The 15,272-nt window shown below is 43.0% G+C and overlaps 1 protein-coding gene across 1 annotated transcript; it reads right to left on the reverse strand.

Annotated features, from left to right (window-relative positions):
- Window positions 1–2,258: 2,258 nt before the first annotated feature.
- On the reverse strand, window positions 2,259–11,570 carry LOC147432107 (vesicle-associated membrane protein 714-like). Its single transcript, XM_086492115.1, has 4 exons — window positions 11,223–11,570; window positions 4,257–4,447; window positions 2,885–3,048; window positions 2,259–2,793 (listed from the first exon to the last, which is right to left on the reverse strand). Exons 1-4 carry the CDS (start codon window positions 11,443–11,445, stop codon window positions 2,703–2,705), a joined length of 669 nt encoding a protein of 222 aa, XP_086348241.1. The 5' UTR covers window positions 11,446–11,570; the 3' UTR covers window positions 2,259–2,702.
- Window positions 11,571–15,272: the final 3,702 nt, after the last annotated feature.

Consider the following 15,272-nt stretch of genomic DNA (forward strand, 5'->3'; position numbering starts at 1 on the left):
GTACATATGTTGTTATAGGGTTATTATTATGAACAACAACATGCCAACCCTCACAAACACACTCTTCTAGATGACATGTCATCAAACCAATACTCTTACCTTGTACATGCAATCAAGTTTGATACGTTCTTTGCAAATACAACTTTAAATGCACATTACGTATCTTTAGCATTCCATGAAACCATTTACATTCCATGCCCTATGAGACAAGCTTAACAATTACTCACAACAACATCTCTAATATAATTTATTGATACCTACCTTACTACATAGCACACGAGTGTGCTATATAGTAGCACACTCCATATGGCACACATGTGCTACATAACACACGACAAATGTCTCATAGCACATGGGTGGGTGGGTTCCATATATCACTCGTGGTAGACTCCATATAGCAAACATGTATCTAGCATATAGCACATAAATACTCCATGGCACTATAGATGTGCCCTATATAGCACTCATACAGATCTCATATACGAAATGTGTGTTCTATATAGCACATGTAGCACAAACATAGTTCATGGACATGTCACATAGCAAATACCACATATCCAACCTAGAGGTATCTACAAAATAGGAAGGTAATGTACAGATATCAGAGTTGATACTTCATGTGCCATATAGCTCATGACTCACTACATAGTAGATTGATGTCTTTTGTGAAACATCACTGATTTTGAGGTTTGTGCTGCTATGCACGTCTCTTAATGTGAGGGATGCTCATATGTAATGAATTAGCCAAAAAGACGAGTCCACCATGATCTAGCTATAAAGCATCTATTGGAGATCTATCAAAAACCATCAAAAACCAAATGGTGGCGTCCTAGGTTGCACAACATGGCTACATGGCCATATTAGTCTTACAGATGCATTTTAGTCCACGTCTATTGTCTAGGACCTTTGCTAGCAACTAAGAAAGGACACGTATTTCTAAGCTTGATTGTGTCCAGTCAGTACAAAGTGAAGAATAGCATGGCTTACCTCAATCAACATAAAGGGCTAGAATGCTTTCCACACGATACGAGGTAAATGTGTAGATACACCCAAACTATCGACAGATTTCAATAAAGTGTCATCATTCATATATATCTGAATTCATTAGGCACCATGCTTTCTTATTTTGCATGCAAGGAGAATTTTCACTCGGCCATTGGCATATGAGTGCCGAGAGCTTCAGAACCCTGCCATCTTTTCATCCACGAATGACATGCAATACGATTCTATAATCTTTAAAATTTCGAACATATGCCAATGGATTTTGCGAGATTAAACAAGCAAATTTGAAAGAAAAGACCTGAAGACTTGCAATTATAAACAGAATCCAGATGTGAAGAAGAGTTAACAAGTCCTCATTGATACATAGCATACCATAGAAGCACAAAATACAATGAGAACTTTTCCCTGGATCAGGTTCTACAACATGCAAAACAATTAAATGCAGCAAGTTCTTGCACAGGAAACTTGTCCAATTTTGTTCTTTGCAATAACCTCAGATGAATGAGGGTCATGTACCTCACGTTAGCTTCTAGCCTTGCATACAAACACATGATAAACAAGGCACCTGGAGACAGACGCAGGATATGCAGAGAGAGAGAGAGAGAGAGAGAGAGAGAGAGAGAGAGAGAGAGGCCCATGTAAATTCATCGCTTTCAAAAAAGCAAAGGTTGCTCCGCTGTACGCGGGCAGGCATACACCCTCGCTCCCAACTGAAAGGCAATGCCAATAAATGAACTAGTACTGCACATATAAAAGCCATGCAGCTCAGATACAGAGACATGTAAGTATATGTGAACAATGACAGAAGCAATCAGCACAAAATAACATCCCTGAACACATGGACTCAATACAGAATGGAAGATATGTAAACAAGGAGATTCCATCAACAAGGACAAAATACAGACACACGATGCGAGTGCAAAAATGGAGGCTTGGTCAGGTCAACCTATCCCAAAGTGAATCTTCATATAGAACTCTCGTGAACAGGCTGCTTCAACCTCAGGCACACATGCCTCGATCCTGGATCTGGAGGGAGCAACTCTGATCAACAAAATTCTTTCTGATTTGGCTAAATCACATCATTCCAAAGCTCTCCATAGCCTCTAGTCACATTCGTGCATCAATAATGTACATAGCACAGCTTGCCAAACAAGTAAATCTTCCGACAGTGAGGTGTTTTATTTTTTCTTTTTTCCCAAACAAGAAACACTGTTATTATGTCTACATTCGAGAGTACATTAAAAAAGAATTGCACAGATCTACAAACCGCTTGCTATTAAGTATCTTGATTCCTGTGACAAGGGGTTTGATCATAACTGAAGCCCCATAAAGTAAATATGCAAATATGCACCTTTATTGTTGTTTGTAGACATGCTAGATATGAAGAGTCCTGTCTGAATATTCGCCTAGGGTCTTCTCTAAAAAAATGTGTCATATACTCTACAGCAGAGGACAGCAAGTGATCAGAGACCTTACTACTCACTCATCAAACTCCGGAGCAAGTATACACAACTACACTTGAGTTTTCTTCACTCCCAGTCAATATGAGGTCAACAGCCCAAACATTGGCATTCCCATCTCCCATGACCAGCTTCCAAGTGTGTTGCGTATGTACAATTGCAAGAGTGTAGTGCAGTGGCTGTGTATGGCCATAGCTGAGGGATTGCAGGTAGAAGCTAAAAGAGCATAACGAGTGTACCTTACGAGCGACATGAACTTAATGTGAAGCCACCACAAAACATGGCTACAATTATATACAAAACAACCAATACAACACATGTCATGGTAGCCCTGCAATTAAAAGGAAATTCTTGTAAGGTTCTGTCCATCAAGAGCTGACAGCTCAAATACAATCTTTTGAACTGAAAAAGTGAGAGCTTACAGAAGTTTGGCATTCTTGATCCACAAGGCTTGTTGGAGACGCCGTGACTGCTTCCGAAACCTAAAGGAATTATCCTGCATCGTAGAAGTCTTGTCGACTAACAGATCTATTCGTTCTCCTCTATCCAAAACCTTATCTATGTTTTCCACCATGACAGCCCTTACCTGCTTTCAAAACAAAAATCAGATTAAGGCTTTCTTATCTCAGATTTGTCCAACACCTATTGCCTGTGAGCTTGTCAAATCTATCAACAGAAGCACACAAGGCTTTGGTCCCAAGAAGTAACCTGGCCAAATGTATTTCAAGTCAAAAGGAATAGGATACAAGACCACGAAATCATGAAATTGTACCCTTCTGTCAAATTGTATGTTTCCAACTCAAATGCATATGGACCAGTGCAATTTCATCACATGCAACAGAGGTTCGCCATTCTTTCTAACTTTCAAAGATGGCATTGGCCACCCAGTCCCAGCAACAAATTCTTGTACTAGCCATGAGAACCTCATGAAGGAGAAAGGGGAGTTAGGCAAGGCCATACGTTCTCAAGATAAGCTACATCACAGCATTCAGACAGTTATATAAGGACAAGCACGCTCAGATTATTTTGATCAAATGGGGACTGAGAGACTCACAAATATACAATGGCCTTATACTTCGCACATTTCACATCCAAGTCGAAAAGTAATATGGTTTTGACACTGTAATTACACCCATAACTGTATCATCCCCCTAGTTACAAACCATGCTTACCTGGCCTTCACCCCACTCATTGATACTTAAATCAAACATCCCCAATTTACACAAGCCATGTCTGTCCTTCCCTCTGTGACATACGTAAACTACACTGCCTCTAGAGCTACCAGTGAGATGAACATCCAAAACACTGGGTACGACAATGAGCGCAAAAGACCAAAGCCAATCTACATCAAAAGATTACCCTGGCGTCTCACACTCACCAATCTGCTTAAATATACTTCCCATAACTTATTCATCAACGATAAAACGACCTTGCAAAGATCGAGTAAGAGCTACCACCCACTATGGTTCGAGCATCCTTCATCCTAGAGATACACTAGTATCCTGCCATTCACAAATTTGGGTGTTTTTTCCTCCAACTTTGGGAGTTGGGAAGTTTACAATTCAAGATAACGATCTGGAGCCTGCATGAAGTATGCAAAGTCATCTCCCTTGATCTGATCATGTGGTACCTACATATAAAGGTCTTAATGTATGTTTGTATGCATCTATGTCGCCTTGCCAGTCTCTACCTCATTACATAAGCACACACATGGAGACTGCATAGAACCTAGAAGTATTTCATTGAAACAAGGGTCGAGGATTCCGGCACATGCAGGCCTCCATGTATACTTGCCTCATTCATTTCTCCTTTTACACGATTAAGGGCATCCACGTTACGGTTGCTAGAAAAGTATTCCATTTGCTGATGGAGGACTCTTGAAAATTCATCATTCATTGCATATGCAAGAGCCACATATGCTGTTTTCCCGTAGGTCTTAAAAAACCGCATTTGGATGTCTTCCAGATATGCAAAAGGAATCCTTCCTGAGAGCAAAGTTCATAATATATGTCAGAAAATGTAGTCTCAAGTTACGAACTAAAAGAGGAGCTGCACAAAACCCAAATTTAAGACACAAAAAGAAAATTGAAAAATGATCACCTTCCTAATGTAAAAACGAAAGAAGAAAAAGATGAAAGAATACAACAGTACTTAACAATGACTTGGTGAAAGAGCAAAATACATGAGAGACACTTGAATAAAACATTGAACAAGAAGTGAATTGAAAAGACAGTCACAAGCACACAAAAATGCCAAGATTTAATTCCAACAAGACATGAGACAACAGAGCAAATTCTAAAATCATAATACAGGACTGAAAATGAGATTCTACAATGAACCGACCTGGAGAGGAGCAATACACACCAAGTTAAAAACAACCTTGAAAACTTGATGACATGCGATCCTAGCCTGATTACTTGTTTAAATATGGAGCATAGGATCATCACCATTATCAGCATAGCTTCGACAACAACTACCACATCCTTGCTCTACGTCATCGGTGCCCAAGAGTAGGTACACCTCAGCAAATACATCGAAGCGGGGAGATAAGAGCCACCCCCTAGCCGTCCCCCTCCTATCACAAGTTGGTGACGTGGCATGCCCGACTGGAAGGACGGGACAAGAGGACAAGGGTTTAATGTTTGAAACTCTAACCAAGAAGAACCTGAAGATGTGACCGTGGGGCCTAAGGGTTAGAGATTTAAAAACCTGACCCTGCCGACTTGAAGAGCACCGGCCGAGGGGCCTAAACCCTAAAAAGCGTGCAAGCAAGCTGACTGATTTCCGTAAATTGCACTGACATGCCACATGGCATTGCTATACAGATTTCCGCAATTTGCGTTGGCAGCCTTTTGCAGTTTTGGCGCATGATTTTGGGGTTGAGTACTTTTGGATCAAGTGCTTTGGGGGCTCTCCATTTGGACATCCCTTGTACTGTTTAAGAGCCACTCTCCAAAAGGATCTCGGCGTAGAGTCTCAGGAGAGTTGGTGTTAGGTGCAGCGGAATGAATGTTGTATTTTCTCAAGATTAGTGATCTTTATTGCTCAAGGTTCCTTTTAGTTCTTAGGGAAGAAGAGAGAGCTTTCCGTCTTATGGAGAGTGCTATGATCACGAACAAAGTGAATGGATTGTGCGTGCAAGTGAATGAGACTGAGAGAAGGAGAGAGAAGAGATATGACACCCGAGAGGTTGTAAAACCCTCCTCCGAAGGCCCCACTCTCGTCATCGAGAGTAGTCTATTCTTTGATTGCACATAGGTGTACAATGCGCATGCAATGGACTATGCAACTTGGTCTATGCAGATGACGACGACAATGACGACGACGACGATGGCTGAAATCTGAGATCTTCTCTGAATTTCGGGACTGTTTCGGTCGCTGAAAATGACTGTTTTGGCTGCGTTTTCTTGGCTGAAAAATGAGGTTTCTTAGGGCTGAAAACTGATGGTCTTTATGGGCTGAATCTGCTACACTTTAGGTGAATGATGCCGGTCTTAATTTGCTGCTGAAATCCAAAAACGCCAGGGGCTGAAATTGGTCCTTCTGTCGCCAGGGTTTTGCAAATGCAAAAATGCTAGGCTGATCTGCTGTGTCGTGATGACGCCGGGACTGATCTGCTGTGCACAAATCGCCAAGGCTGATCTGATGCAAAAACGGTAGGTCTTTTGTGGAGAAAACGCCAGAGTAGTCGCGGGGGTTGGTCTTGCTGAGAAGTTGCCTGTTGAGCAAGGTGCTCCTGCTGCCTCTTCTGCCAGAAAGTGCTAATTTGGGTTTGCTTATATATTAACTTAGCAAAATTACCCTACCTACTTTTGTAGGAAAGTCACTTAAAAATAATAAGTGAAAATCCCAATAAATAGGAAAATAGGCTAAATGCACTAGAAAATTCCCCTAACTGATGCTAATGGATTCTGATGGGAATTCCGATGGTCATGCTGTGTGCAACCGGAGGATATGCATCTATGCTAAGTGACTGGACACGCACGATCTACGAATAGACTCACAAAAGAGCCAGATCACTGCTAATCTAAACTTGATTGAACTGACTGAACCTTGTTGTGGTGTAGCTTGTCCACGCACACATAGGGTTGGGATGTGTCATGTGACAGTTGGACCCTAAGGGAGTTGTACCTTTGCAAAACAATAATAAAGAAATACCGGAAGGGGCGCCAATCTTTGGGGCTGGAACAAATCTCCGCCGTTCCGTATCGACTCTCTCTCTCTCTCTGTCACGAGGATGCGGCAACTGCTAATTACTGTCACGAGGACGTGGCAACTGCTAACCTTAGTTGTTGGTTTCTTTTCAATGATTTTTATTTAATTTTTTAAGTCACAAATGGCCGGACATTGGGTGGCCAATGTAAAATGGCCAATGGCCGACAGTTTCACCCGAAGACGGGAAGGCCTGGTTGCCACAAGTTGGTCAGGCCGACCGGCACTGGAATCGGAGCAGTAAAAGGGTGTCTAGGCTTAGTTCAAAGTCATGTAGGCCCCCTCACTACACTTATAAGTCGGTGGGTATTGGCAGCACCAGAAGCTGCAGAAGTCAAATCACTGCCACCTCAACCAGTTTTGGGTGCCCCAAATCGATTTCGGCTGATCTGGGCTGCTTTTCTTTCGAACTGTGACTTACAGTGTATGTGTGAGTAGTTGGTGCAGGTGATGAAGCTTGGAAAGCTTGCCTTCTCCCTTGCTATGTAGCGCGATGATTCTGCTCGCACCTCTCTTCCTTTTTGAATACAGAAACGTGATGCCCCGCTCAAGGGCTTTTCATCTGTATGTACAGTTGTGTGGATTCATGCGCGATTGCCAAGGCAAGAGCCTCTCGCACAGGTACTACAGGTCATTTTCAACCCGGATTATGCAAGACAGCTCGTAGGAAATCACAGGTTTTACTCCCTCTTTGAATACAATAAAGAAATACCGAAAGGGGTGTCAGTCTTTGGGGCCAACAGGTGTCGACGACTGCTTAGTAGCGCTCAAGCTTCCAAGCCGTGTGTGTTTGAAGTGTCAATTCTCGTTACAACCGCCCTGCGAGCCGGTTTTATGGTTCAAAGCTCAAAGGAAAGTTTGTCCCTATTGTATATGCTTCGGCTATCACTTCTGTAATTGTAACTAAGTCAGACTTTGTAAATAATTAATTTATTTACGAGAAAAGAATTATCTAATTAGTTGTGTGCACACCAGAATAGACCTAGCAGTTCTAAGGCCTCAGGTGAGCCTAAATGTGGGCCACAACACCTCAGAGGGACCTTAGCAGAAATTACCCTGAAGCCCTAGTGATTGGGAAATCGGGTCTTCAGAAAGGGATAAGCAGTAGCCTCAGATTTTAGGCTCAGGAAAAATACGCGCGTCAATACAAGCACATGAATGAGATGGGGTCCTTAGAACAGTGACCCTAAGGCTAATAAAGCTAATAAAGCCTTAGGGTAAGTTTCGTTAAATTAAATTTAACGGTTCGTGCCCGGGCAGGCGGCCGGACAAGTGTGAACAAGTAAAGGCGGTGCAGTGCAAGTGCGGCATTGCGCCGGCAGACCTTTGGTGTTCTCATAAAAGAATCATTGGTAGCATTTGTTAGTTAGTTGCACATTTTTAATTAATGAGCTAGAAGTTTTTAAAGTCAAAAGTTGAATGGTTTTTAAGTTTTTAAAGTAAGTGCGCCAAGTGGCACACTTACCAATGCAAACTAACTCTCTCTCTCTCACTCTCACCCTCTCTCTTCCTAGCGCCCCCTCTCCCTGATGGCTATTTAGGAGCCCCCCTCCCCCATTTTCAGGGCTGACAGTGCACCTACCCCCCCTAATGTGAGCGTGCTCTACGCGGTGGAGCCCTCCATTGAAGCTTGAGTGCAGCCCCTTGCGACATATGTGGTAGCCTTGTGCTCCCATTGTCAAGAACAAGGGATCTCACAGTCATAGACACCTTCTGGTGAAGTTTCATCGCGAGAAGTGGCCGTAGACGCTCTCTTAGCAGAGTGCGGCTGCTGTAATTCTCTGTTTTCAGCCCCTAATCACCTCGATTAGGGCTGTTTTCAGCAGATCAGCCGTAGAAATTCTCCTCTCTCTCCTTATCCTAAGTCTACATCAAGTTTGGCGCGATTCCATCGCGAAGAAGACCTTTGTTTCGGCATAGGGGTGTGCACAGGTAAGAATTTCAGGTTATGTGCAGAAAATTACAGCAAGCATGTGCGTGTGCATTTTGCTTGTTTCTCTTTTGTGTTTGATGCATGAATGAATGAGCCTGAAGGCAACACATAACGGAAGATGGACTCTCCTCTGTGAGAGCTTCCGATGAGCTGTTTTGGAAGATAGGCTCTCTTTTCGAGAGCTTCCAACCAGTCTCGCAGAAGATGGGAAATCCCCTAAGCAGAAAGAAAGTGGAAACACTTTCTCAGTCAGTAGTCAGAACAGAACAGAAGTAAGAATAGAGGACGGACGTATGCCCCGTTCCTGTGCTTGTAAAGATTCTCCCTTAGTAATAAAGATATTCTCTTTATGGGGGGGGACCAGCCCATCTTCTGGTCCCCAATGGAGTGTCAAGTTTTCTCTCTCTCCCTAATTCTCTTGAGTATTTGAAGTGCAATTAAACGTCAGTTTACGCTTCCGTATTTTTGTGACAGTAATTAAGAATCATCTTTCTGTGTACTTGATTTTTGCACGTGATGTTTCAGATAATTGTCAATCAAATTTATATGTGTTAGATAAAGAAAGGTCAACATTTTTGAGAGTTTAATGGCTGTTTTTCAGATTCATTACCGTCACAATTGCCGCTCGAGAGGCTTGAGGACCATACGATAGATTTGGTGCCAAGGTGTAGCCCACCAAACAGACCTCCCTACAGGGTGCGGCTCAACAGAAAGAGATAATGGGCGAGATTGAGGAACTTTTAGAGAAGGGGCTGATTCAGCCTACTTCTTCACCCTTTTGCTCCCCAGTGCTCCTAGTGCACAAGAAGGATGGTTGGCGCATGTGTATTGACTACCGTGCGTTGAATAAGAATACCATCAAGAACAGGTTTCCAATCCCAAGGATTGATGATATTCTTGACCGGCTGCAATTTTCAGCAAGATAGACCTTAAGAGTGGGTACCATCATATTCGTATAAGGCCAAAGGATGTGCACAAGTCTGCGTTTAGGACGACATTTGGTCTCTATGAGTTTTTAGTGATGCCATTTGATCTTACAAATGCTCCTGCTACGTTCAATAGGATGATGGACCGGAGTTTCCGCTCGCATCAAAAGTTTGTTGACACATTCTTTGATGACATGATAATCTATTCGAAGAATGAAGAAGAGCATAGGCGTCACTTGACCGATCCCCTACTGACATCATTGACGAAGTATTTAGTGTGCAAGAATCTACCAAGATTGACAACTAGATCTCTAGTCCAAGTGCGATGTATCAAGTCAAGATATGCTAGGGGAAGTGTTCCATAGTGTGAGCTAGGCCAAATCCTAACAACCCTCCCCTTCTGTGTCGGAAAACACCAAAAGATCAAAAGTCCTTCTAGTGGGGTTTGTCTCCCCCATCTAAATAGGCTTACAAAGTAATTGCCTCCCCTAGAGAACTAGTACCACTAGGGTGTAGGGCCTAGGCAGATCGAAACTCCTTCGCCTGAGAATAGTAGTCAACAAGGTGGTATGAAAAACAAACAGTATGCGTCTCGAAGTACATCTCTAGGAAGCATACTACTCCATTGTCTTCATCACTTGAATCCTCAAATATGTTGACTTTGCCTTTGTCTCTATCTTTGCTTTTATCTTTGTACAAACACCAATTAGAGCCATGTTTACTCTTACCACAATGCACACAAGGATTGATTTTGTAACATTTGTCAGATGAGTGGTTGGCACGGTTGCAGACTTTGCATCTCTTCATTGTTGAGCTCCTTGATGGTTTAGCAACAAATGCTCCTCTTGGTCCTCTTGTCTTTGATCTTCTTTTGTGATCTTGGAGCGAGTTGACGACGTCCTCAATGTTGAGTACAGGCTCCTTTTCTTTGAGTATAGTGACAATCTAATCATATTCTGCATGGATATCTGAGGTCTGACTGGAACATTAGCACATCAATCAAGCGTGGTGTCAGCAGGCTGAGCAGGGGCGGAGCAGCACAATACAATTGCAGGCCGAAACATGCACAACCAGCAATGGAGGGGGCTGCGACCTGTGCGTGCAAGATGCTTAGGCAACGGAAGAAACCTCCTTTTGGGGCTGCTGGAGACAACTACGCAGCAAGGGTGGTACATGTAGACTGGAGGCAAGTGCTAGGTACTGCACGACAGCGGCAACTGAACAACATGCAACGGCAGGCAGTTCAACAAGGCAGCTACATGAGCCCCTCTCCCCTTCTCTCATTACACTGCCAAGAAAAAATGTGAGTCTGGTTTCATCACTGTTAGCGTTGCCCACTACAGTGAGATACATGAGGATTAAAAGTATGAAATGCGTGTGGATAAACCCATAGGGCCTTCACCAAATAGACAGGAATGTGACTCAGGACCAGTAAAGGTGGACCTCTAGGCCGGATCGAACACATACTAGAGAACCTGAAGGAAATTTACTTGCACGAACAACCAGTCTTTCTTTTGCGTTCAGGAAATGACAGAGTCGAGGATCCATTGTTAGACAAGCATGAATGCAACAGTTGCCCATACAGTTATGATAAACTCTGCAGAATTGCAGAGGACGATGCGATCATAATAGTTATCGCCTCGTCCACATTTCATACAAGCAAAACATGTCATAAGAAGGGGGTCTTACTTCCAAAAGTGTCGTTGGCCATGCAAAGGAAGGTAAGCTGCTCAGAGCGCATGATGTGGAAGACATAGCGATCCTGGGCGAAGGACAGCCGGGTGTCGCCACCCGCAGCGATGGCGAGATTCTCCAGGAGGCGGCGGGCTATGGCGCCTGCATTTCCGGAAGCCGCGCTGAACTCCGCAAGCACCACACTGCCCCTCGCCACCAAGGCATACAGTATTGCCATGCGAGCACCGTGTTGGCAAAATCGAAGTGTCGAATCGCCAGATGTGTGTGAGAGAGAGACACACAGAGCTGAGAGAGGAAAACGCGAACATCAGGATGCCTAATACACCTTGAGCTTTCCGTTAAGCAATAGCCGTCCGTTTGCCACGGTCTCGAGTTAGTTTATTGGGAAAATTACCAAAATACCCCTCTAATTTGAGGAAATTCCCAAAATACCCCTCAAATTTCAAAAATTCCCAAAATACCGTTGTATCTATTTTGGTTGGAATGTTCAAGATTTTCTAATCTTCGTTCGTTTTTTACAATTGAGATCCGTTTTTGAGTGCTCAGCATGTAATTTGTCACAAGTTACCATCGCAAAAAAGGCAATTATGTCTAAAAATAATGAAGCAATTCATCTCCAAAGCCTACGTAACCAACTCAAATTGTAGTTTTAGCATCTTGTACGATAGACAATCACTCTTCTTGTGAAGACCTACAAAAAAAATTATCTTTCAAGAAATTTAGTCTCACAACCAAGGGTATTTTGGGAATTTTTGAAATTTGAGGGGTATTTTGGGAATTTCCTCAAATTAGAGGGGTATTTTGGTAATTTCCCCTAGTTTATTTCCTGGCCGCCTTCGGTGACCTCTCTCTTAGCCTGCGCACATGCAAGCCGTCGACAGTAGCTTCCGATGGAAAAGCATAGTGAGCCCACCAGAGGCCCACCACGCCCCTGCACTATTGTAACCGCTTCTTCACCGTCGGCAATCGGCACGGCACCAAGTATGCCTTCACGTTCAGCTCCAATGGTAGCCGTTTGAGTGGCGGGAGCAGTATTGATTGGCCTGGGAGCTCTACACGCTACTGACAGAGTCTCTCTCTTTAGTTCTCTCACTAAAACGGCAGGCATACACGAGGCATGTGCGTGTTCCCCCGGCCGATTGGCACTCGAACACCTCATCGTACCTCTCTTCGTTGAGTAGGCATGTGCGCACTCTATCTCTCTCTCTTCTTTCTCTCTCCCTCTTACAAGGGCTTCTCTCAGTTTTGGAGTTTAGCTTTCATGGCACAGATTTTGACACGTGTAAAAGGCTCCCCCTTCCGTCATATTATGTTAGTTTAGATTGTAGGAATGGTGACGTGAAGGTTATATACGGGATGAAAAAAGTATTAATTATCGTAACTCTACATTGGAAAGGAACTAGGGTGAACTCTCAGCGTTCCATTTTTTATTTTTTTCTTTGAACCTAATTAAAGGATGTCTTGTGAGTAGTTCCTTCCCCAACAGGCACCCCTAAATGTCGGAAGATGTTACTTCTCTTAACAACCTCTCTAGTCCAACCTGAAAGATTAAAATTATCTTAACCTGGAAGATGTTACTTCTCTTAACAACCTCTCTAGTCCAACCTGAAAGATTAAAATTATCTTCTTCCAACAAAGAGATAAGTCTTGATTTTTCTATGTTACATTGAGACCTTAACGTTGTGGCAAACACTTGGACAATCTCCAAGGGTTTTCTAACATTATTCCCTTCCGCTTGGAGGAAGAATGATGAGTCATCAACGAACATTTTAATAAGCAGTTGTTTACCATTTTGGATTTGAATCCCTTTAGCCTCTCCTCTTACCGCCGCTTGCTCTAACATAGCAATTAGAGGGTAGGTGCAGACGGCGAACCAAAGCGGCACTGAGGGGCACCCTTGACAAATAGACCTCTTGACATCAAAGCAGCCACCTATTCTTAAATTGAAGAACAATTATGAGGAGTTCCTTTCCCTAAGAGTACTTACAGCTTGACAGATTCGTGGACCGAACCCCAAAGTCTGCAACATTTCTTGCACAAATGACGAGGTTATCCTATCATATGCCTTATCTAGGTCCAAGTACAGTAAGATGCATTCTTGTTTCTTGAACTTGGCATATTCCATACCTATCATGGCGAATGTTATCATATATTGATTTGCCTTTAATAAATCCATGTTGGTGGGGAGAGACAACATCAGCTAACACAGGGGTCATTCTTTCAACAATTAGTTTAGCCAACACCTTGTACACCTCTGTCATCATTGTGACTGGTCTCTAGAGTTTGAGTTGAGAGCATGCTAATTGCTTGGGGATGAGCTTAATTATTCCTTTCTTCACACCTGATTCAAGCGTACCTTTAGTAAAGGCTATGTTGACCATATGCAAGATAAAAAAGTCTAGAATGTCCCAAAAATCTTGGTAAAACTCGGTCGTGATCCCATCCCATGCTTGCGACTTTTCTTTTCCCAGCTTTTTGAGTGTCATCCAACACTCATCCAGGGTGAAGGGCCTTTCCAAGTAGTTCGCTCAGTCTAAGTCCACTAAAGTTAGGGTGGCTGTAAAAATCTTATTGTCTAGCTTCTCTGATTATGAGAGAGGGAGAATCTTCCTTTCCAATGATTTGGCTGAGATGCTCTAACATCACTTTGTCCATAAAATCAGGGTTGTTGATTTGAACTCTTTGGTTGTTGATTATGGAAGAGATGGTTGCGTGTCGTTTTCTTAACTTGATCGTTTTGAGTAGTGTATTTTTGTTGGCCTCCTCAATCTTAATGCTCCTCTCATTGGCTTGAAGCCTAAGGAGGTTAGTCTCCTCTAATTCCCTTTCATGCAAGGTCTGCTTGATCTTCAACCATTCCATGTGATCTTGGTCAGAGGCCTTACCTTGCATTTTCTTTTGGCCTAGCTCCTCAAATCTATATTTGCAGATTGAAACTACATGGTTGTTAGCCTTTTTGAGCATTGGTCCAACTCTCTTGATTGTAGTTTGGTTTTTCTTACTAAATCTTTTACATGAGTCGATCCTTTCCTTGATGGTGTCCTGGCTCAGTTCTTCCGCAACTCGAGACACTAGAGTCTTAAAGTGAGTATTTTTAAATAGATTTGGGTAGGTCGTAAGTAGTTTCTTGGCACCCTGCAGCGCTGATGAACTTCTTCTAAAGAAAATACCAAGGTCCCAAGAAGAGAAAATGATATGAGAGGCTTTCATTCACGAGTACTTGCATAAGCAATGAAGAAGGCACCCAATCACCACTGTGAGAGAAATAAAGCATGTCAAGTCTAAAGGCAGACTCGGAGGATTAGAGACTGTGGTAAATGAACCCCGTGTCATCCTTCCAAGGGCTAGTCATCCAGGCATCAACCGACACCCAATTATCCTCCAAGTAAATCCATTTCTATCCCCAACAAGAATGCTTGAAGAGCCCTATCTATCTTGTCTAGAACAAACCATATTAAAGTCTCCCATCAAGCAAAAATCCCCTTCTATTTGTAATTTTAGAGGTCATTCCATGACATCGTCGTGTATTTGGAATAATTAGGAGTGTAAATGTTGACAATAGTGAGCAAGCTTAATAGACATTGTAAGAGCCCTCCCAGTCGGGTGAAACACAACTTTTGGCTCTAGATCCCTATGAACTCCTACCATCACTCCACTAAAACCATCAATGGTGGTGCCATAAAAGAACAGCAGTTCACCTAGCATTTGTTTTCTCAGAAAATGAGGCATCAAGGTGGTGTTCCTGCAGACACCATCAGTTAATATCTTTTCTCCTCTTCATGCATTGACAAAGCTTTTCTTGCTTCTCTTTTGTTCTTATGCCCTTCACATCCCAAGACAACAATTGTAGTGTGGTGTTCATCGGGAGAGAGGGATGAATTCCTCAACATTCGTGATGCATGCCCAGTCTCCGCAGCTCTGGTCCCACCAGAATCCGGAGGCCCTTTAGAGTTAAGGGACTTATTTTCATGTAGCACTTCAAAGGGATTACGGAGAGGGATGCCGAAATTCCCTCCTTTTAGTGGAGGGAGGGTGGAGAGGTGC

Source organism: Adiantum capillus-veneris, chromosome 20 (assembly GCF_014529385.1).
Source record: "Adiantum capillus-veneris isolate H3 chromosome 20, ASM1452938v2, whole genome shotgun sequence".
In the NCBI taxonomy this organism is placed as follows: Eukaryota; Viridiplantae; Streptophyta; class Polypodiopsida; order Polypodiales; family Pteridaceae; genus Adiantum; species Adiantum capillus-veneris.